The sequence below is a fragment of the Protopterus annectens genome, chromosome 11.part0 (genome assembly GCF_019279795.1).
Source record: "Protopterus annectens isolate FY-2018-M chromosome 11.part0, PAN1.0, whole genome shotgun sequence".
In the NCBI taxonomy this organism is placed as follows: domain Eukaryota; kingdom Metazoa; phylum Chordata; order Ceratodontiformes; family Protopteridae; genus Protopterus; species Protopterus annectens.
Genome location: NC_056745.1, coordinates 290372353 through 290396644, shown reverse-complemented (window position 1 = coordinate 290396644; position 24292 = coordinate 290372353). Strand labels below are relative to the sequence as shown.

Genomic DNA, 24292 nt, shown 5'->3' with positions numbered 1-24292 from the left:
CTTACTCCCACACAAACACACTTGGCACATGCTTACTAGTGCTTACATAAGCTTACTACTGCTTATTTGTGCTTACACCTGCTTACTGCTGCCTTATTCATTATGATACTGACTCATCACATGTCATTTCTTGCAGTACTCCAGTTCATAAAAATATATGTTATTTAGTAGGTTTTGCAATACAAATATTGCTTATACCATGCTTTGCCGTGTAAAATAGACTGTGCTGCACTGGGACTCGAACTGGGAATGCTCTGCCTGCTACACTATTGCTGAGATGTTTAATTTGCATATGTCGTCCTTGTTATCCTCTTCAGCCTTTTAGGCTGCTTTAACCATAGCTGAGCAATGGGCACACCCGCACAGCTATGGTTAGCTGTACTCGGAGTTTTAGACAACAATACAGGGGTTTCTTCTTTTGATTTTTATGTCCTGTTACTGTTGTACACATGGGGGACTATTGTTGGGGATATGTGGACACCTATGAGCGGTCTCGCTCATTTATTTCCACTTTCTGCTGTTTAACATTGCAGGGGCTTTTATTCTGAGAGCTCTGCTCTCAGACACGCCCCCTGCACTCGTACATGCTCCATGTAAGCCTGGAAGCTCGGGCAATGCGCCTTCATTACTATGCATGGCGTGCTGCGATCCTGCTCCTAAGCATCTGCTTCTGTGCAGCACTAGACTAGTCCTGCACGGAAGATTAGTAAATCCAGGGGTGTGTTTCTAAAATTAAGATACATTAAAATATATACTTAATTTTGGTTTGCACATAAATGTGGCATGACTAGAGACAGATTATTTTTTCTAAGAGATGCTGATTTATAAGAAAGAAAGAAAATGCATACAAAACTTAGTAGGGATCAGTTCTTTTTATATACTGATGACTATAATAAATGATGCAAGAGACTGAGTCTTAGATGGCAACTAACAGCTAAATGTGCTGAGTTGTAAATATACAGGACTAGGATGTTTTGTTGCTATAACATGCTACAAGAAATACCACTGAAAACTATAAGCTCTCAGTCTGTAAAAATCTTGCAGTGAGAATATGATAAAAATAATGCTTAATATTTCCTAACAATTAAATGGTCTGTTGAAGTATGTAGTGAAAAGAACACCATTTCATGTTTATTATTGTTATTTTCCAAGACATTTTACTTTGTTGGTCTTGGTTTACCTGATGAGTGAGCTGGTTGAAGGACCGTTTTTGGCTATAACCTGCATGCCATAACACAAGAACAGTAATTGATTTACAAAGAAAATGAAATTAATCATATTACATACATTAATAGACATCATGGAAAGTCAGAATACAATATTTATAAAAACACAATACACAAGTAGATAGACAATACAAAAATATAGCACATAAGTAAATATGAAATACATAAATAATAGTGGTATAACAGAGTACGGCAAAGAGAATATCCTAAGTTGTTTAAAGCATAACATAAAAGTTATAGCAATTGTAGTTATATTAGATGTTTATTATCATCAAATATTCTACTGAAACATTTGTACAGTGTTAGTATACAATGGAGGCCATACAAGAAAACAGGTGAAGAGAAGACTCTCAGTTATAAACAGTAGTTATTATAAAAGAGAAAATAAGAGAGTGAGAAATGCAGAGGGAGGCAAGAGAAGTGAAGATCTATATATGATAAGGATGCACACTTGTAACTAGTAGATAGTATAAGAGAGGAAAGAGAGGAAACAGTAAAGAGAATGTGAGAGAAAGACTATATAGAGATATATGTATACACTTACAGAGTACACTGTTGTTATCTGTCTACTGTATTATGAAGAGGAGAAGATCTTAGGGAGATGGAGTGTTCATGATTAGCATTAATGAAAGATTAACCATGTTTAAAATTGCTTGATTATCTGTAGGACTTTATCAGGTACTCATGGAGCTTTCTTCCAAAAGTCATACTTTCTGTAGACCAGCTGATGCCAGCCGAACAGAAACATTTTGTTAAAGCTTCTTCCATCAACAGCAAAATTGAAAGGGTGTCTATATAGTGCAAATGTATTATTATTCTCACTGCAGAGTGCATATTGAGAGGATTGATCTGTGGTTTAAACCTCAGAGAGGGGCAATAATATTCATATAGAATTCGGATGGTCAGCCTAGACAGAAGTAATGTGTACCTGGTTGTTATAATTAGCTAGTTAGCATTTTAAAATGTCGTACCACGATTTTCGTATCATGGCAATAAGTTAATAAATCTGCAGATGGCATTTATGGTGATCTGTATGAGGTTAGTGTTGTGGACAGAATGAAGGATTACTGGGGGAGGCATATTCAGTTAAGGGATCAGGACAGTTTTCTGCCCTTATGAGCTTGGTGATGAAATTCATTAGTAGTTACTTACCAGTTACTATGAGACGTTTAGAGATGGGATAAGTGGCTTTAAGATGAGTTAATGCTTTTTACCTGCACTTTCTGAATGAGATGGAGGTAAGAGGTCAAGTTTAAGCCTGAGGTATTTATATTGCTAAACATTGTTAAAGGATATATAACATAAAGAATAATTATTAGGACACCTAAGGAAGCTATTTTTATATGTTCTGGATACCATGCTGGGAGTTTTATTGAAGTTTACATTAGTAAAATGTCATTAAGCCTCTTTGAGAGTGATGATAGTCTTTTTTAAGTGCTCTTTGTAGAGTATGAGTGGAAGGGTCCAGTTCTATGAAGTATAATTATCATCTGCATAAAGAACAATGTTGGTAGATGATTGTGTTATTGCCATTTATAAAAATAAAGATCTGATCAGCCCTATCCTGAAGCTATATCCAAACTCTGCCATTAAATTAATATAGTAGCATTTGTGATATATCACTGAGCACAGTTCGGAGAACAATGCTTGTCCTCTTCTTTTCAGTTCTATATCTTCATGGATAGCTTATTCTATTAGGGAGCAAAAGCAAACATAGACAGAAACGCATATGAATAATACCTGACTGATAGTATCTGATGTAAAATAATGTTTCAGTGCATCCTGTAATATGCTCTGTAATTTTACTGGAGACAGAGTGAATTATGTTCACTAATATTAAATATATAAGAAATTTTTAGTACCACAGATAAAGATGCAGAAAAAAACAACACCATTAATACTAGTTTGTTAAAAATACTCTTAATTAGTCAATGCAAAATATTTAAAGCCAGCATAAGCAAGCTACTTGTTTGTTTAAGCTAATTAGTTATTAATGAAAATCATCTGTATATCTGAAAATAGAAGTGACAACATTCAAATTGTGCTAGTAATTTTTACCACTTTAGTTTGGCTCTTTTCAAATTTCTCCAAGATAGACAAGGATAAAGTGCACCTGTAGCAATCATACAAATCATATTTTGTGATAATATGATATTTTTTTCTGTTTTTGTCGATCACATTGATTTAGACTTGTATTTCTACATAACAGCCCACAAACTTATTAGAAATGGTGGAGTTGTATGCAATTTAATATGCACATTTTATGCTAATTACATGTCCAGAGGTTTAACTGTATGTATCTACATTTCAAGGACCACTGGATCTATTTTCAATGTTTGCAGTGGAAAACAAATGCTCAGACATTTATGTCATTCAGTGCAGAAAATGCAGAGAAATGCTGTTTATTCATAAGTTTAACTGGCCTAGCAGTGTAAAATAATTGTTAGGGTAAATTAATACATATGGGAAGCACAAAAGCATGGACAAAGTAGGAAATAATGTCAAATTCTCTTAATGCCTTTGCTTTTCAGTGAAGAACCACTTGAGATGATGCCACATATACTGTTAGGGTCTTCAGTATCATAGGCTTCAAAGGTAGAGTGTTTGTTTTGTTGTAAGTAGCCATGACAACAGGTATTCTGAAGCAGTGGCTCTGTTTCCTGTTAGGTACATAAGTCATGTATGCCCTGTTTAAATATTCTTTTTTTTTTGCAGAGGTTCTGACGTACAAGGGTATTAATTTCATACAAAACTTGTTGACTTTTTTGTAGAAAAATAATTTGAGTGTACAGTTATGGACTACTTCCCAACACCTACAAACAAATGGTCTCAGGTCTGCAGGAGTGGGTTACTTTCACCCTTTAGACCATGCAGGGAACACTTTCTGCATTTATGGAAGCATCACAAGAATGTCAAAGTGGTCATCAATTCAGCCATTGATCGGCCACAGGGAAGGCAGCCCCTGGGTTTAGTTTATGATGAGTGGGAAAGCAAATGTGATTTTTACTGAAAAACTGTTGTGGAATAGATCGTAAATCCTAGGTCCTATATTAAAGAAGCAATGAAAATGACACACGAAAGAAAGATAGAGAAAGAAACTTGGTATGACTACACGTTGAGAATACAGAAGAACGTAATGGGAAAAAGAAAGAGCTTAGCCCTGCCTAATAAAATAAGTTGCATGCTAAATGTAATGGCTCTGTTACCTTTGTGAGATAACTAATACTAACTATTCCATGGATCACATCAACCAACCAATCAACATCCTAGTCTCCCCAATGTATTTCCAATATATATTCGGCTCATTGGTCTATCATGATCCTGTGGTCATCTGTGAGTGAAAACAACAGTAGAGATCGGTCCCATACACCTTTCTTTTTACTTCATATACTTGAAATGCTATTGACTTCAGGGCAAATTTTCAATGCCTGTTGATTTTCATTTTTGTCCTTGACAAATAAAGTAAATTTAATACAACTGGCATTAACCATACTTCATTCACCTCTTCAGTGATGTAACTTTCATCCATCATCGTGACACAGAACATTTCTTCCTGTATTCTTCTCTCAAGGCCACCAGATCCTACATGTTTCTATTTTTGATAAGACTGTACAAGTGGAGCAGTCCCATGGTGCAGATGGATAAAACCCTAACTATGCCCCAGATGACCATGTTTGATTAGCAACTCAGGCAACTGAAGGACTGCAAGGGAAAGATGGGAGTGAGCAGACAATTTTGAGTCCAAGTAAAACGTGTGGGGTGGGGAGGCCACCTAAAGGGAATATGCAACATATGGGCCCGTCAGTTCTGTGCTGCAAGAGTGATGAGCTGATCAGCAGGGATGTTGCCCATACACAGAAGGGCACAGGCACCTCTCAAGGGAGGCAATCTCAGAGCTGCCAAGCTGCTGCAAGGGAATAAGAGTTAGGCACAAACCCTGGCACACAGAATGACGCCACACCAGCATTGTTCATTTCCTCACCGGCCCTGAACTTGGACCAGTTTGAAGGTAATAGGGGTTAGGGCACACACCCTGCCATACAGAATGGCTCTACACCAGCATTTTTAATTTCCTCACCAGCCCTGAACTAGGATCAGTATGAAGGGAAGAAAAGTTAGGGCACACTCCCTGGCACACAGAGCAACTTTACTCCAGCCTTATTAATTTTCTCACCAGCCCTGAACCAGGATCAATTTGATCCCTGGAGAGGCTGAGGCAGGCTGGGTGAATGAGGAGAGGAGCTGTAGGGGACAGCTGATGGTAAGCTGCAGCAGAGGAGATAAAAGGTCTTCCAAGTGATTAGATTTACCGATCTTCATCTTGATAGATGTAGTCTGACTTTACATCTAGATTTTATTATTTTCTCTTAATAATATTTATATCATAAAATGCACCAGTTTCAGTGCTGCTAACATTCTCAGAAATAGTAATAATTATCACAATGGTGTTCTATTCAAATCGTATTAATTTTTAACTTTCATACACTTTTAAACTAAACACGTGGTTCAAAAGTTAAATTACATTGTTTATGATTCAATATTGCCTAAATAATAAAAGTCCAGTTAACTGGCATGGCAATAGTTACTTTTCAATATTTAACATTGCATTGTTGGCCACTGACTTATAAACACTCTGATAAACACTTTTAGATAATTATTTGTTAGAAGTTAAGACTTCATGTTCGAACATGTTAATACGATAGTATTTTCATGTAATACTGAAACGCTATAGTAAATTAACTCTTTCACGACTAGGGGCTGCATTCGCTTTTGAGATATTAATAAAGAAACAAACAAATAAATACAAAAATAAACACACATAGGACCCATTTTATTTATTTTTCTTTTGTTACCTAGGTAAATAAATTGGTTCATGGATGCTTTTTAGCCACAATGCAGGCCCAACAGCCAAATACAAAATATACAAAAGACCATGTGATAAAGAAATAGGTACATTAATTATGTTTAACACAAAGTTTAAACCATTTATCAAAATACACATATGAGCAGAAGAAAAGCAGATTTTTTTTTAACAGTAATGGCAGAACCATAGCTAGGTCATCAGTGCAAATCCCTGAACTGGCACTTCCACTCAAGTCAAAATTGACAATAAAACAAAAAACTCTTCTCCAAATTTAAGACCAAAAACAAGTTGAAGAGAAAAAAAAAAGACCACTATGACTCCCACAAAAAAGCACTTCTCTCCTTCTCCCTTGAAACTGTAACAAGCTGCTTGCTACTATTGTAACAAGCAGATTGCTACAGCTATATCATGACACACTGAATACTTCACTGCTTTAGCTGTGACTGCAAATGCAGTACTGGCATTTATTCATGACCTGATATGGTACCTTCGGATCTGAAGAAGGCTTTGATAGCTGAAAGCGCTTGTCCATTCTCTAGAAAGGGTTCTTTTTTGTGCTTTTTTCCTGCATTTTGCATCTGTAACAGTGTATTTATTGTGGAAGACTTCATTTTGGTTTTAATAACTTTACTGTGGTGTAACGCTCTTCTGTATTTCTCTTCTGATATGGTACCTTTGGATCATGCTGCCTGACAGCTTGCACCTGGGACAGATGCTCCTTTCACCAGCTCAAAGTAGCTGTATCAATGCATAAACACTTGTGTGTAAATAGATACAGTGCTTAACTACAGTATGTAAGAATCTATACATGATAGTTACTGTACACTCACCTGACAGAGAAATGTAATCAATCTTATCAGTTGTGAAGTAATGAGAGGAATATGTGGAATTAATTTAAAGAAGTTCCTATAGAAAAGTATAGAATCAGGTATCGAAGAACTGTACATCTAAACAGAAAAGTAACAGCAGAGTAGTTCTCTGCACACACACACACACACACACACACACACACACACACACACACGCACACATATATATATATATATATATATATATATATATATATATATATATATATATACATGTGTGTGTGTGTGTGTATATACTACCTGCCAACTATACCGTACAGATCTCTTTACTTAATAATGCTACTTACTTCTCACTTTATCCTGTATTCTTAATCTGCTACAGGACCATCTCTCATCCTCCCATGACTCTGTAATAGTTCTCAATGTCTCTCCAACTCTGTCCCAACCACCTATTCCTACTTCCTGCCTACACTCTCCACACATTGCACCTAACCTATTTAATGATGCCCCTCACCTTTACTCCAAATATAGACTGATTAGTTCCATTTCAACTTAAACCAAAACAAAATTAAGTGGAAAAATATTCTACAAAAACAAGTATCAGTAATTCCCCAATATGCTAAAATCCTTCTAGAAGGAGACATTTATCCTAATCCTGACCCCCCATCACAATAAACATCAAAGCAATTCTCTTCCATATACTACTCTAACCCTACAACGGTGAACCCGCAATCCCAGTAATCTAACTTTTGCTGCTTTAAATGTTAGAAGCATAAAAAATACAATTGCTGAACTACATGCCTGGGTTAGCCAACATAAGCCTGACATTCTCACTGTAACTGAAACTTGGCTTAATCCCAGCATAAAATGACTCAGGAATTACATCTTCCAGCTATAATATCACTCGTAATGACCATATAAAGAGGAAAGGCAGTAGTATTGCTTTAATGTTTCTCAAAAACTATCACATTTCCCCTTACAGCTAATCAATAGCAAAATTCAGTTTAGCAGAACTTCTTATTACTTTCCTGAAATTAAACAATTATAAATCAATATATATATTAATGTGTTTACATCCCTTCTCATGACAATACAGTTATACTGGAAGATATCCATAACAATTCCACAAGAAAAAAATTCTAATAGGTGATGTGAATATCAATTGATTGGACATAAACTCTAACTCCCCTACATCTAGTATGAACTTAATTAGCCTCACACAACTAATTAATAGCTCCACACATTATAGCAAGACATCAAATTCCCTATTAGATTAGATCCTAGTATCAGACCTAAGCAAATACACCACTTCTGGTACAATGTCTGACTGTCTCAGTGATCATCTCCAGGTCTGTATGACTGGACATCTCACACATCCACTTAAACAGCATGTTTATAAAATAACACACAACATCTTAAAGTTTAACCCAGAAATATTCATTACTATCCTATCATCTGTTAACTGGAACTTCCTAAAAATCATCCCCTTAGATGATGCTGTAAATGAATTCAGTTCAACTTTCGTGAATATCTCAAATAACCTTCAACCTCCTGGAAGAAAGAGACTAGAAACAAATAATGCAATTTGGCTGTCCAGAAAGAGAAGAATGCTAATGCAGGCTAGACAAAAAGCATGGAAAGAATAGCAAACATATAAAACACCACAGTATCTTGCAAACTTCAGAATGCTTTGCAATTGTACTAAAAAGCAAAGTAATGAAGACACTTCTTTACTATGATAACTTTCAGAATAATAGTAAACACATCCTTAAAAAATTCTGGACAGCCATTAAAGAAATCTTGTATCTTGGCCATAAATTTAACCATAACCCCTCTCACAATAACTCATCAATCAAAACCGCAATACAGTTAAACTCTTATTTCATAGATAGTATAGAATCTCTACCCAAGGATTCCCCATCTAATCCTAACCCTGAAGAGTAGCCACATATCACCATGTCCACATTCACCTTAAAACCACATCCTATATAAAATTACTCTTAAACTCAAACCAATCTTTACTTCAGCTGATGACCTTCCAAGCGAGTACCTTACAACAGCAGTCGATAGCTTTGCCTGGCCTGTCTCAATCCTTATAATTAGGTCAATTCAGGAATTCCATATTCTCTTTCTCTGGAAAAAGTTACACATTATCACTCTGCACAAAGGAGGAAATTCAACAGAAATTAGTAACTTTAGACCTAGAAAAATATTCTCCTCCATATCCAAATTACTTTAAAAATGTATTTATAAACAATTGCTAAACTTATCTACCCTGCAGGAAGAACTCCTGTCCTCCACACAACATGGCTTCCATCCTTCCCATAGTACTAACACTGTACTTCTAACCTATATAGATACTGTCAATAAACGTAGAGATAATGGTAAACTAGTCTCCTCCTTATGTCTAGACTTGTCTAAAGCCTTTGGCACAGTTTGTCACAGCAAACGTCTACTTCAGATGTCCTCACTAGGTCTCTCTCAGCCCATGCTTCTATGGTTAAAAAGCTACTTGTCCAATAGGTATCAGTCAGTAAAATGGCACTCCACCCTCTCTCCATACCTCCCAGTCAACACAGGGGTACCACAAGGCTCTATCCTCAGTCCCCTCCACTTTAACATTCTCACCAACATCCTCCCCACATCCATACAACAGGCCTCCCTAATACAGTACACAGATGACTCCACACTCATTCGCACATCTGACAACATGGCACACCTCCAAAATATTACTTGGGAAGCTTTAATAGCAATTGAAACATGGCTTTGTATGTCAAAACTCAGGCTCAACTCTTAAAAAAAAAACACTACTACATTTTCCCTAAATCCCTCTCCCATGAAAAAAAACTAAATTTAAAATTCTCTTGATAATACAACCAAAGAAATCTGTTCCCACTGCAAATTATTAGGGAGGATAGTAGGTGACAATCTTAAATTTGAACTACGTATGCAAAATTGCCTAAGGAAAAAACTCATCAAAAACTAGAGATGCTTTATAGAGCCAAAAAAACTTTCTCATTGACACAACTACTTACCTCTTCCCCACACGTCTTTATGGTGTTCCCATCCTTACTAACCTTCAGGCATCACACACATCAAAACTTACAATGCTATAACAGAAGTTGCTAAATTTGCAGGAAATGCCCCTTTCAGAACCTACCAATATATAGCGCTAAAAATACCTAAGTTGGGTAGAACTACCCCATCAACTAACATATACACAGCTTCTTACCACCTATAAAATTATACAGAATCCATCTGCTTGTCCAGCACCAAATATGATACTATACAACTATATATCAATGACCAAACACTGCTGTATGTCCACAAACCTATCAAATCTGCTGAGCATTGTCTGCACCTGTATCATGATGCTAAAGCCTGAAACTCCTTATCTGTATCAGTCAGGTCAATACCCTCTCTCCCATCCTTCAAAATCATTCTAAAGACTTCCTAGCCAAAAACTGAGTATGTTCTTGCTCAACACTTGAATAAACTATATCCTTACTTGTGAAGAAATATCTATTCTTACCTTACATCTCCTTACCTTCCCTTCTTCACTCACTTTCTAAAGTCTATTAATTTCGCTCTGCAGGCTTTCTCTTTAAATATACCATAAGCCTGCTTTTCTCTCACTTTGTATTTCGGTTCTTGTTTTTAATATACCTTATACCTTATACTAACTTCCCTTAATTTCTCTATAAAGTGGCTAAACTTTCTCTGCCTATTAAATTACTGTCATATAACCTGTATGCATTCTTAACCGATGGCTTCATATTTTGGTATAATTATTTAAACTGTAGTTTTCTTGTATTATTTTTAAAGACTGTAAAATTATTGTTCTTAAAAAGTTTTGCAATACTTTGAAGGTTTTCTTCCAGGCATCTGCTGAAAATGGGCACCTACCCAGTTAGACTTACCTAGTAATAAAATGTCAATAAAATTATAATACATGTATGTAAACATAACATATACAGATATTAGCATCTTTTCACTGGCGTTAAAATAAATATAGCTGCAGTATGTAATTCGATATCATAATAATTATACTACATTGATAAAACAGTTGCATTTACTTTAGTTTTCTAAAAGGAATTTTCATTTTTGCTTGAAAAGTGTTAAATTATTGATATTTTCATTTCCTCAGGAATGAAATTCCAAAAACAGAATCTTCATGGTTAGTTTCATGGATCCAACTCAAACAGAAAGGGAGCAGTTCCATAGTCTTTTCCTTTTGTATTTAATCTTAAGAGAACTATTCTTAAAAAAATAATAAGAAATATTTACCTAATCTATTAAACCTATAGACCAAAATAATTGTCAGGTAGCCTAAGGCACTCACATCTCTTAATGACAGTCTTTAACATACACACAAAAATAACAAATGGGACCCCCATTAATTACTTTTTACTTTAGTTACAATAACTCTTATAGTACATTGATCTTCTACAACAGCTTAAGTAACTGAAATTTACGGATACTGATGTCCATGATAGTTCATACAGAGATAGAACGCCTCTCACACTATATTTCCTGTCATTCATTACACAAAACCAGTCTCTTTGTTTTATTTAACTTCTGTTCTTCCTCCCATTCCTCTTTTCCATTATGCGGTCACCTGGATTTTCAGTCCCCGTGCAATCAGTCTCCGTTTCGCCACTGCTTCTTGAAATGAATATACGGAAAACTTTAACTTAGCCATCAGTTCCTCAGCACTTGTAAAGATCTGTCATCATCTGTACAAAGATCTTTCAACACTGCTAGGAAAGTCATTGTGTATGTAAACATATTCACTTACATTTCTTAACAGCATACAAAAATTGTTGTCTGTGTTGGAAAGTTGCAGCTGAGTAAAGGAACCTGGGCTCACTTTCCACAACAAAGTGAAAAACATAGCACTCCAGGAAGACTCGGAGTATAGTCACTGTCATTCTGTATTGAGAAGAGTCATGTGCTCTAAGTCAGCCAACCAGGAATAGGCTCCATGGCAGAATTAGGAGACGGTGGAGGGATTGTATCTCTCAGCTTATCTAGGAGAATCTTGAGGTCCCACAAGCAGAGCTGGAGACCGTTGTTTGAGATAAGGGAAGTGTAGTCTGCTCAGTTGGTTACCACTACAAGTTTCAGTAAAATAACATTTGGATGACAAGTTAAATACAGGTCCTACCTGATTGAGTTGGTGGTCACTCAGGTGAATGCAAAAGAACCACAGCACCTAACAAAATGAAGAGGGGAAGTTTCCAGATGCCCTTCCAAATTTCCCCTCATACTAATATAAATACAACCTCAGATTCCCACTTAAAAGAGGCCATTATCCTAGTGGAACTAACCCTGTGAAGAAAGGATAAATAAAATAAAAAATAATAACTGGTTTAGAAAATGATGGTGCTGAATTTTTTTCAGGGAGAATTATAGATAACAGTAGATTGATACTTGGATACATTTTGTAATGTATGCCATCTCTTTAAAGATTTGATGTTGCTATTTTCTCAGTACTAAATATTCCTGCTTGTCGTACAGCAATAGAAAGTATATCACATATACCTCACACAGATAAACCCTCATTTTATTAAAGTAAAATCCATCCAGAATAGTGAATGTCAGATATAGGCAGATCAGATATAATGCTGACTGACTGTAAGTTTGTGTGTGTGTGTCTATAGATATATATATATATATATATATATATACATATATATATGTATATATATATATATATATATATATATATATATATATATATATGTATATGTATATATATATATATATATATATAAAAATATATATATATTTATTTATATATGTGTGTGTGTTTGTAACCATGTATACTATATCTATATATATCTTTCTTTCTCTCTCTCTCTCTATATATATATATATATATACACACACACACACACACACACACACATATATATGCTCATAGTACTGCATTAAATATCTTCATATGTTTATATGAATGAAGTATTTCAGTACTATTAATTTACGTCATATGGCTATTTGTTTACACAAAATAGTATTAACTCATTAACACCTATGTGGTGTAGAATTTTACACCACTAGCAGTCTACACACATCCTTGCAATCCAGAGCATTTTCTGAAAAATCAACTTCAAAAGCATAAGATAAATAAATGTGAATATTTTGTGGACAATAAATGCTATTAAAACTATACAAATAGCAATGTTATCTGTAAAAAGTGTTCTCTGTGGTGATAATAGTCCATGCATTCATAGCCTTTCCATATATACTACAATATATTATTAATTCCCACAAATCTAGAATTATTATTATTATTTATTTTTTTATTTTTTTGCTAAACCTTCATAAACAAATTCCCCTGTCTTGCAAAATGTACAACACAAGACATATATTTTTAGAACACTTTGGTTAACCTGACATAACATCACATGGCAGCAAGAAATTCTTCTCTGAGTGGCTGTTTATTTAGATATTTACAGAAGTATGAAACCATAGTCTTACTGGTATAGTTAGCAATATAAATAACACTGAATATTTCTTAAGATATGCAACTTAAAGTGTAAATATCAAAGACAGTTTTCTTCAATGACATCTAAGGTTTCACTCGATGCCATGTAGCAGTAAGTCACTTGGTTTCTGAAATATTAAGTACATATGGAATTACTAGCAAACAACTAGTAATATCTCAAGTACAGTGTGATATAAATGGACATTGACAATGAATTTCCCTGTCTCTTACCATGTTATTTCAGACCATATCCCTCAATGGCATGTAGGTTTCTCAGTTATGAAAGTGTGACCATGAGTATGAATATATAAATAATAAGTGGCAGTTATTAATTTTTCCACTGCAGGATGTCCTAGATTAACAATCTTAGTGTCATTTTGTTAATAAACCCTTGCCCTTTCTAATATTGTCTATTATAAACTGGTAAATCACTTAGTTAAAGAAGCTTGAGCCAAAAAAGGCCTGGATGTCATAAAGAGCTATGCGTGTTAACTGGAAATATACAAAAAAGTGCTATAGGCATGAGTCAGTTAACCTTCTTTTGGAAAAGTTATCAGGGTTAATATCTGTCCTTTGCATGTAAAATACAGCAGTTCTCATATTTAACACTAGGTGGCAGACTATGCTAGTACCCCTTTACAATGCTACCACTCCATGCTCAGGAGTGTTTGCATTCTGTTAGTGGATCATAGGTTCATAGGTTCATAGGTTCATACTAGGCTATCTGCCCTAGGGCATTTATAAGCCTAGCCCAAAGTTTTGTGGCTATCGCCACCCCTTAAGTTTGAAGGATACTATGCCCATTATTTTGCCGTACCTCCGTCCAGTAGTGACACAGAGGTGATCCCCGGGGTAAACCTGCGATCTCCCATCCAATTGTCAAGATTCCTCTTGAACAAGGCCAGCGAGGTGCTATGCCTCACATGTACCGGGATCTTGTTCCACAGCATAGGGAGTCTCTGGGTGATGAATCTGTCCCTCCAGCACATCCTATTTATAACCGTGTTGAGGTTTAAGTCTCTTGCTCTTGTAGTTCTGGTGGATTTAGATTTTTTGAGGTGGAGCATGTCCATTAATTCCGGGTTGGACATGGCCTTGTATGTCAGGCACAGGTCACCTCTGAGCAGACGGTATGCTACTGAATAGAGCTGGAGTTCCTTCAGTCGGGCAGCATAAGACATATTTTTGAGACCCATTATCCTTTTGGTGAGGAACTTTTGGGGTCTTTCCAATTGCTGCAGGTGTCGGGTAAGATACATTCAGAATGGGGCATTGTACTCAATCATTGGTCTGATGAGTGATGAGTACATTGGAACAATGACCTCCCTTGATCTGGATGTGAATCCCTTCATGATCAGGTGGGCAATGTAGAAGGTCTTCCTAACTACCTTAGCAATGTGAGTGTTGAAGGAGAGGCTACTGTCAACCTGGGTCCCCAGATCCCTGATGACCTCTTCTGTGCTCAGCAGGTTGCCACCTATATGGTAGCTAGGGGTTACCTTGTTTTTCCCGAAGGGTATGACTATGCATTTTTTGGCATTTAACTTTAGGCCATGGCTCTGGCACCAGTTTTCCATTTCTATAAGACCCTTCTGAAGGATATCTGTGTCTGAAGTGTTTTCAACTATGGCGCCCAGTTTGCAGTCATCTGCAAACTTTGTCAGCCATAATCCTCTTGTGTTTGCTTGTACTTCTGAAAAATAGATGCCGAACAAGAGGGGACCCAGGACCGAGCCCTGTGGGACCCCACTTGTGACCGGCATGGAATCTGACATAGCGCCTGCAACTCTGACCCTGTGGGTTCTGTCACTTAGCCAGTTTGAAACCCATCTAGTGACGTATGGGTTTACATTTAAGGTGGTGAGTTTTTCAATGATACCCGAGTGGGGTATTGTGTCGAAAGCTTTTGCGAGGTCAAGGTAAGCTGTATGGACTGCCTTGCCCTCATCAATGGCCTTGGAGACCGTTTCGAAGAAGTCAACCAAGTTCAAGAGGCATGATCTGCCCTTGACAAAGCCAAACTGGGTTGGATCCAATGTCTGTAAGTCCCCTATGTCTTTATTTATGAGGTCCATTATGATCCTTTCCATAGCTTTGCAAACCAGGCTTGTTAAGCTAATGGGGCAGTAGTTTCCAGGGTCAGTGGAGGCACCGCCTTTGTGAAGTGGGACAACAGTTGCCATACGCCACTCCTTGGGTACGTATCCTGAGGTGAGGCTAAGATTAAACAGCTGCCTTAACTGCGGGTTTAATTCCTCATTGAGTTCGTAGAGCACACAGCCAGGGACACCGTCAGGTCCCATAGATGCTGTGTTTTTTGCCTTGGAGAGAGCAGTTTTCACCTGGGTAATTGAGATGTTTGGGAGGCTGCAATCTGCCGGGATAGATATCTCTCCTTTTGGGGGGGAGAAGTTTGCACTGAACCTGTCAGCCAGTATGTTGGCAATGTCTGTTGGTACAGTGATTTTTACATTATTATGAACTAATTCTGAGCATATCTGGGAATTGCCTCCCAGGTTCCTAACATAGCTAAAAAAGGCCTTATGATTGTCTTTTGAGTCTTTGGTGATTTTTCTCTCAAAATTTGCCTTGGATGATTTTATGAGTGATCGTAGTTTTTTACTTATGATGATCAAGGGTGTTTTCTCTTTTAGGAATTTTGCTCTATCTTGTAATAGCTTTCTCCTTTTATTGTAGAGCTTGTTTATGGCTGGTGTCCACCAGACTGGGCGTTTGTCTTTGGTGGAGAGAGTCTTTGTTTTGTTTGGGATTGCCTGATCCATGCAGTCCTGGAGGTGCTGGTAGAAGGCATTTGTAAGTGATTCAGCGGCTTGGGTAGTGGATTCCACTGGCTCGGGGGCCTTGAAGGATGCTACGCTGGACTTAAGAAGTGTGAAGTCAGCTTTTGAGAAGTTCTTTACTGTGGTCATTTTTATCTGAGGTGGAGGCGGGATGTGGACTTCCAGTGAGATTAGTTTATGATCTGATCTCACCAATGAGGGGTATACTTCTGGTGTTGAACATTGTGTCCGCATGTTTGTGATGATGAGATCCAGTATGTTTTCTCCTCTTGTGGGAACGGTGACTAGTTGTTCCATGGCATTAGAGTTTATGAACTCTAGGAACCTTTGGGCTAGAGTATTGGGGCTTGAGTAATGATCGCAGTCAATATTCGGGTAGTTGAAATCACCCAATATGATGGTGTTTGGAGATATATTTAGCCCCTCCAGTGTCTTCAGGAAGGCTGTGTGAGGTTCCTGAGTTTGAGAGGGTGGTCTGTAACATGCTACAAATTGCAGAGCAGTCTTGCCTATGGTTAATTGCACCTGGATGGTCTCCGATGCTTCGTGCGTTGCCACCAACCTGGAGGTGTGGATATCCTTGATGAATATGGATACCCCCCCCCCTTTCTTGGTGTGGTCCGGATTTTGGGGCCGGAACGCATGATATGAGGTGAAACCTGATAGTGCCGGGGTGCTCTCAGGAGCCTTGAACCAGGTTTCCGTCACAGCACAATCATCGATGTTCTCCTTACTGAGAAGGGCCTCGAGTGCGTGCATCTTGAGGTTGAGACTTCTGGCATTGAGCAGCATTACCCTTAATTTTTTTTCTTTTTTGTGTTGTAGGGTGGTAGGTTTAGAATTTGAGCCTTGCCTAAAAAAGGCACTATGGGGGTGGCAAGAGCCTTTGCCAACATCCGGAAGCCTAAGGGTGACAGGTGCAAGCCGTCCCTTGCGAAGCAGCGTGGCTTGTCCAGCATGTCATCCCAGGCAGACAGACATTGGATCCCCTTTGAATGACACCAGAGGTTAAGCCAATTATTAAAGCTGATCATCTTTTTTCTGTATTGTGGCATCATTCTAGGTGTAAATGTAAAACAGGCTATACAGTGGTGTTGTAAGTATTAACATTTTTGTTTAATATGTAAAACCTCTTTGGTTGTAATTATTAGCCTCAAAACAGTAAAAAAAGGAAAGCCATGCAAAATAACAGCCATGATAGGAACTGGACTAGCTTGTAGACTGACAGTGTGCAGCTTTAAAGAAAACTACCTGAGATTTTGTGAATTCATGGTGTTTTGCAAGAGGCTTAGACTTGATCTGCTTTTAATCTTCTCCACAAACTTGGCGTAATCTACTTTTCCATCTTTGCGTCTCAGGTTAAATCTGAAAAGTGAAAAGAAATATGGAATTTTAAGTCAAGGAAAGTAAAAGGCCTTGAAAATGGCAATGATGCAACAGTGCCATATAAAAGGCCTTGGAAATGGCAATGATGCAACATTGCTATAGATGCCTTAACAGTATTAGATAACACGCACAAAGTGCATTAGACAAATATGCCTTAGATGGGAACTTATAGAATAACTAATGTATTAACTAACTAACTGTGAATCTGAGCTAGTTCTGTTCCATTCAAAAATGAAGCCAAGTGTCTAAGGAATTTTCATAGATTCACAGGTTGTTACTAAGCTAATGACCACTAGGACCCTTACAAGCCTAGCCATGCATTTCAAGCAAAGGTATTCTGGAAGCTCATTTTTTCTCAACAGCTTAATCTTTCAGTTACAAAGGGAAAACAGTAACTTGTTAGTACAGGGCTAAACCCATCAATTTTGACTTTCTTGCAACACAGTTGCTATGCTTAATCATACTGTTGTTTAACATTTCACAGATAACTACGAAAGGAGAAAGTAGAAAAGTGGTAGCTGTACAAGAAACATTTGCAGTTGTCAAAATAGTTGCAAAAATGAAACAAGGCATTTGACAAACCGTGGGGTCCTGGTGCAATTTTTAAATTAAGAGTAAAATTCTATCCAAACATAGGGAGTTCTACTTCAGGTAACAGGACAGTTTTTACTGTGATACTTTAGAACAGTAGAATCCATAGAGAAAGCCAGCAGGAATCTGACAGCCTCCTATTCCCAAAAGCTATCTATGATGATAGGAGGTACTGCCAGCTATGGCAGGAGAAGTAGGGCAGTGGATGTGTAACATATGCCAGCACAGCTAGCTGGTATTTTGTAAAGAATTATGTCATTTGTATATCAAACTGACTTGTACAGATGCCTGTGTTGAAAATTTATTTGTAAAGTTGCTTGTGTTAAAAAGGTAACAACAGTGGGTCCTGACTGTATTGTAACTGAATTAAATGTGTGTGCTTTAACAGAGGATACTGGAGGAGAAGAGGTTAATCTCATTCCCAGCTAACTTTGAAAAATAGCTGAAATTAAATTATGCCATAAAGATTGTATCTTACAGTTGTGGCTGAAGCCAGAGACAAAATGTCTGGGAAACTAAGTATTAGGAAGCCTTCTTTATTGTCTCTAGCAGGGAGCTAAGTGCTAGTCTGGAAGGGTAGAGTTTTGAAATTGTCAGATGACCAGATATGATGTCATTCTGTAAGCTATCCCAGAAATAATATTTAGATATTATATTGAGAAGTCTCTCAGTCAGACTGGGCAGTCTGTTCTTAAAACCTGACAAAGAAGCATCCCTCACCTACTTCCTCTTGCCTTGCTCGAGTATGTGACCAGGGAATAGTATTCTTTATATTAGTCAGGAAAATATAGTGAGATTAGTTAAATATTATGTTTCTGTAACCATGTAAATTTTTTCAGCTGTGTTATTTTTAATATTTCCTGTGACTGAAACTCTGGTGTCTACTGTAAATAGATGTTTAGTATTTTCTTGTTCTTTATTATTTATTATTAAATATATTTAAACGTCTCATTCTGGCTGGTCTTTTTAGAAAATATTTAAGTTTTGAGAGTATTTGCATATATTTATTTGGTGATAACTCTGGCCACTCCTGAAAGCCTTGCTGTTTGGTCAACATTACCATTTGTATTAATATTAATTTAACTTAGTATATTTGGATATCCTTTTAAGAGCCTTATAGTAACTGACCGGTGGCAGTGAATCTACCTTATAGTCTGGGCAAAGTTTGTAGAGCGGGCAATCTGTGCCAGGCTTTCCCAGGTGTTTGTGTGTGAAAATTAAATCTCAAAGAATTTGTGTGTCAGCTGCTTGGGGCAGGGACATGAAGCATTGGTTTCACAAAGAGAGTGGTGGAGGACTTGGCTTGGACACTCAGCTGAGGACTTAATTTTGCAGGTGTGCCAGTGGCGAGCCTTACTGGGGACTTGGGGAGAGACAGAGAGAGAAACCCAGATCCCAGGCTGTGTGTGTTCACTGCGTGCTCTTAAGGGAAATTGTGCTTGATGACGAGAGGTATGTATCTGGAAATACTGAGTGTATCCATTTGTATTATTCCAAGCAAGCATCCCTCTCCAGTGTCACTGGTGAGGATTCCAGTTCCTTGATTAATGACTCAGAGTGGAGACATCACACCATCATTCCAGTGATGGCATGAATAAGCTGCTGCCTTGATCAAACAGAAAAGGATAAAAATTAATGATGTGCTCATATTATGGCTTAAATGTCTAATAACAATACATGAGGATCTTCCACAGTGGCCTTGATTTTTATGCAAAAAAGTTAAATTGCTTCTGTGCCTTCAGTCAAACAGTGATCATAAGCCAGTGCCATGTATATCATTAATCGCAATTCAACCTTTCCTGCAACTGCCACAGACTGAGGTGGATTTATAATGGGAGTTCTAAACAGAGACCCAAACACTCCCCCTTTGCAGATAGTAAAGGTTCCACCATCCATAACTTCAATGGCAAGCTCATTCTTAGGAGCCTTTCTACTTCTAATAGTTTGTTTTTACATCATTACTCGATTCTGTGGGTGGGCCCCTCTTAGGTTGGGTTAACCTCTTCCATACCTCCAATTCCCACCAACCCCCCCTTCTCTACATTCATACTTCCACTAACCCATCCTCTTTCTACCTTCATGTCTTCATTACCAGGTTTTAAGTTCATTTAAACAGTTTATATTTGTTCTGGATAAACTCAGGTGTATAGTCAGCAATTCCAGTAACTAGCTGTACTGCATTTTGCCATTTAGATGGTCTACATATAAGCTATTTAAATACATTTGCCCTCCCACTGTATTCCACAGATCCAGAATACTGAGTGTCCATGAAGCCAATCTGTGTTGCCCTTATAGCCTTGATGAATCTTGAGATGCTTACTCTGTCTTTAGAAAGTCATTCTGGTCTCAATTCATCTGCTTGTATTATGGATCACTAGATGAACAAACTGGGAATCCCCCTCCCTTTGACTATAAAGCGTGAAATACCCTGTTTTTCATATCTTCCTACCTGCTAGTACACAGCTCAATGACAAAAATTATTAACCCATTTTTTTCCATCTTTCTTTTAAAGCTCTCAACAGCTGCTACAAGACTGCCAGTCACTGGGCAGCCTTTTATTTATTTTATGCATTCTGCTATAATTACATACAACCTCTACTGCACTTACTTTATTCATCTAAACACCTAAGCACTAGACAAGGTGGAAGGACAGCATGCCAGTTTCACTTCTATTGCTAGCCTTTTAGCACTAGGTCTCCTAAGACAGTAAACAAACTGTCTTATGCTCACATATAACAAATGATTAATCAACACTGATAATTCCACTTGATTCCTGAATTCTATAAACACAAGCTCCCTGGACCATATTGCCAATACACCAACCAGGGGTGCAAACATACTGGATATGGTCCTCACTAATACTGGAGAGCGCTGCACACCCCCTAGTGTAATATCTTCTCTGATAAGTTCAGAACACAAAATGGACAAATTTGAAGTAAAAATAAAACCTGAAACCCCAGCTAACCCTGGAATATTCATGAACTACTCTAAGGCTAATTTCTTACTATTAAGAGATATCCTGGCAAAATTTCAAGTCCTCCGTGAACACTGCTGCCTATGCAGAACTGTTCACAGAAACCCAATACAAGCATGTTAGTAACTGTATAGAGGTAGCTGTACTCACCAAGAAAAGCACAGAATTAACTCAAAAAACAAACCTCCCTAGTAGAATCACAACATTAACAGGTTGTATAGCAAAAGGAAGAAAATCATGGCTAAAATTAGGAGGTGTAGCACCCAGCAGGATAAAAGCACTCTCATCAAACTAAACAAACAACTCAGAGGACAAATAAAGTCTATCAAAGACAAATATGTGGTAAATTTGGCCTTTTAGGCCAATGACATCCACAAGGCATACTTTAACTATGTCTGTAACCTCAAAGGCAATACATAGTTGTGTGCAGAGCTCATTGTTAATGGAGACACCTATACTGAGCCAGAAGATATAGCAAACCTGCTGGATGACAAATTCAGTTCCAACTTTACCCCTCTTTACTCTCAACCTTCCCTCAAGAAATACCATTAAATGTAACTCCACCTGATATCACTAGGGAACAGGTTTATTTATTTATTTGCTTTTGTTAACCAGGAAAGTCCACTGGGCTTGTCTGAGCCCATTTTCAGTGGAGGCCCGGGGAGAAAAGCTCCAAAAATAATGTACATAATAAAGAATTTGTTTAAAAAGTTGATAACAGCATATAACAATATACAAGAGTAACAACATAAGAGTCAGAAGTAACAATGAGAATATATTCAGTATATCAGACAGATTATAATAATCTACACATACACAATTTTTTTTACCATCTGAGGCAGGATGAGGCACACTATATTGTAATTAGGGTGCATACTTAATTAGGGAGAGCGAAGAAGAGTGTGGGTATCTGAGAGATGAGTCAAGTCAGGAATCAGGTTACTGAGGAATTGGGGATAGTGCATGGGCATAGCCATTGAGAGGAGAGATGTTGGTGAAGTGATTTTTTGAATGAGGGGGCATTATTTATGGTCCAGAGAGAAGGTGGAAGGGCATTCCATAGCTACAGTGAAACAGTAGAGGTGTTGGCCTACAGGAAATTTTGGTCTCTTAACTTGGATAAGTGATTGATTTTCAGATCTTAGAGGTCGATTTGGTTGATAAAGAGTCAGAAGTGAAGCAAGGGCTGGGCACTTGGAGGGCTTATAGATACGTTTGTGTGCTGTAGATAGTTGTATGTATGTGAGGTGTTGTGGGAGTTCTAGCCAGTTCAGGGATTGTAATGAGTGACAGTGATGGGAAGAATGTTTTGGCCTAGTCACAAACTTAGCGATATTGTTATAGCAGCTATCCATTTTAGTATTTAATGAGGACTGGATGTTTGTTAGAATGGGGGCACCATAGAGGGAAGAAGGTAGGAGAAAAGTTTGGGTGAGTGTTTTTCTAGGAGAGTAGTTTAAAAAGTGTTTATGTCGGTAGAGGGTACCACATTTTTGGTGCATTTTTTGATGTTGTTGTGGATGTGTTGGTCGAAGGTTAAGTTGTCATCTAAGGTTACACCAAGTAACTTGGTATGTGAAACTACCTCTAAGACAGTCTTACTGGAGGAGAAAATGACTGATTTATTAATAGTGGTAGTTTTTTTGGGCGTAAAGAGCAAGAGTTTGGTTTTACCTGTGTTGAGGGTGACGTGATTATTTGTCATCCAGGTTTCGGTAATGGAGAAAGCATTTTGGGTGATGGTCAGAAGTTCAGTTTCAGAGTTACCAGAGCAGATAATAGTAGAATCATCTTCATATTGAACTACAGATCCATGAGTGAAAGTCATTAATGAAAATACTGAGCAGAAGGAGTCCTAAAATGGACCCTTGGGGAACTCCGGTGGTAGTAATGAGAAAAGAAGAGAAGGAGTGTAACAATTTGGTGGATTGTTGTCTGTTTGTGAGGTAACTGGTAAACAAGTTAAGGATGGGAGTGGAAAAGCCTAGGTGAGAGAGCTTGGAAAGAAGGAGAGGATGGGAGATAGTGTTGAAAGCCGTTGAAAGCCATAGAGAGATCAAGAAAGAGTGCAGAGACAAGTTTACCATCATTGTGGTTGTGGTTAACAGTGTCTAGGAAGGATAGGAGAGCAGTTGTAGAACTGTGGCCAGGATGGAAGCCATGCTGAGTGGTGGAAAGTAGTTGGTTTTGGGATAGATAATCCATAAGTTGAATTTGAATACATTTTTCCATTATTTTAGCAATAGGAGATAGAATGGCTATCTTGTGGAAATTTGAAATTTCTGAATTATTACCGCCATTGTGTAAGGGCATGATGTAAGCTTTCTTCCAAATGGATGGTATATAAGCTTCTTAGATACATCTATTTATTAGAATACTTATGGGGTAGCTGATGGATTTGGCTGACATTTGTAGGTTTTCTGGGGGTAAGCTGTCTGGGGCAGTGCTACCAGGTTTGAGTTTTAGCAGGAGTTTAGTAATAGTGGAAGTGGGAATATGAGAGAAGGAGAAATTCTGGGGAGAAGAGTTTTCTGGGGAATGGTGTGTTGTTATGGGGTTGTTTTTGTGAGGAGTTTGAGGAAAGGTGGAAGCGAGTTTGGATATAGTGTCTATAAAGTAGGAGTTGAAGAAGGTAGCTAATTCAGCAGGGGTTTTGCAAGGGTTGCTTTTGGTGGCAGGGTTTAACAGAGTAGAGACTGAATTCCAGAAATGTTTTGGGTTATAGTTGTGGTAATTTTGGAGATGGAGGTAGTATTGTTTTTTTGCCTTTAATAACTAGATGCTTTACTTGATTGTGGAGTTGTTTGAATAGCTGGAGATCTATGAAGTTTTTACTATTATGCCATTTTTTCCATGCTCAGTCTCTGGTATTCATGTTTTTTTTGTTTCTCTAAAAAGCCAGATTGCATGATTTGTTTTTATTCTCTTATTCTGGTGGGGGGGGGGGCATTCTATTGAGTATACTGAAGAATGTTGAGTTGAAAAATTCAAATGCTTCATCTAGAGGCAAATATTTTAGAATGCTCCAATTAATTTTACTTAAAGTATCAATGAAGCTTGTAGGGTTGAAATTAGCTAGCATTCTGGAGGGTCTGTACTGGTGATCGTGTAAGGTTGAGGAGGTTATATAGGCAGGCAGATGGTCACTGAT

The 24292-nt window shown here is 37.6% G+C and overlaps 1 protein-coding gene across 1 annotated transcript in view; it reads right to left on the bottom strand.

The window, feature by feature from the left end:
* The window catches only part of LOC122814935, a 548294-nt gene that overhangs the window by 58461 nt on the left and 465541 nt on the right, over positions 1-24292 (bottom strand). The window contains exon 11 of the mRNA XM_044087196.1: positions 17442-17555. Within this exon, the coding sequence (XP_043943131.1) occupies positions 17442-17555 (114 nt within the window). The remainder of the gene's footprint in view (positions 1-17441; positions 17556-24292) is intronic.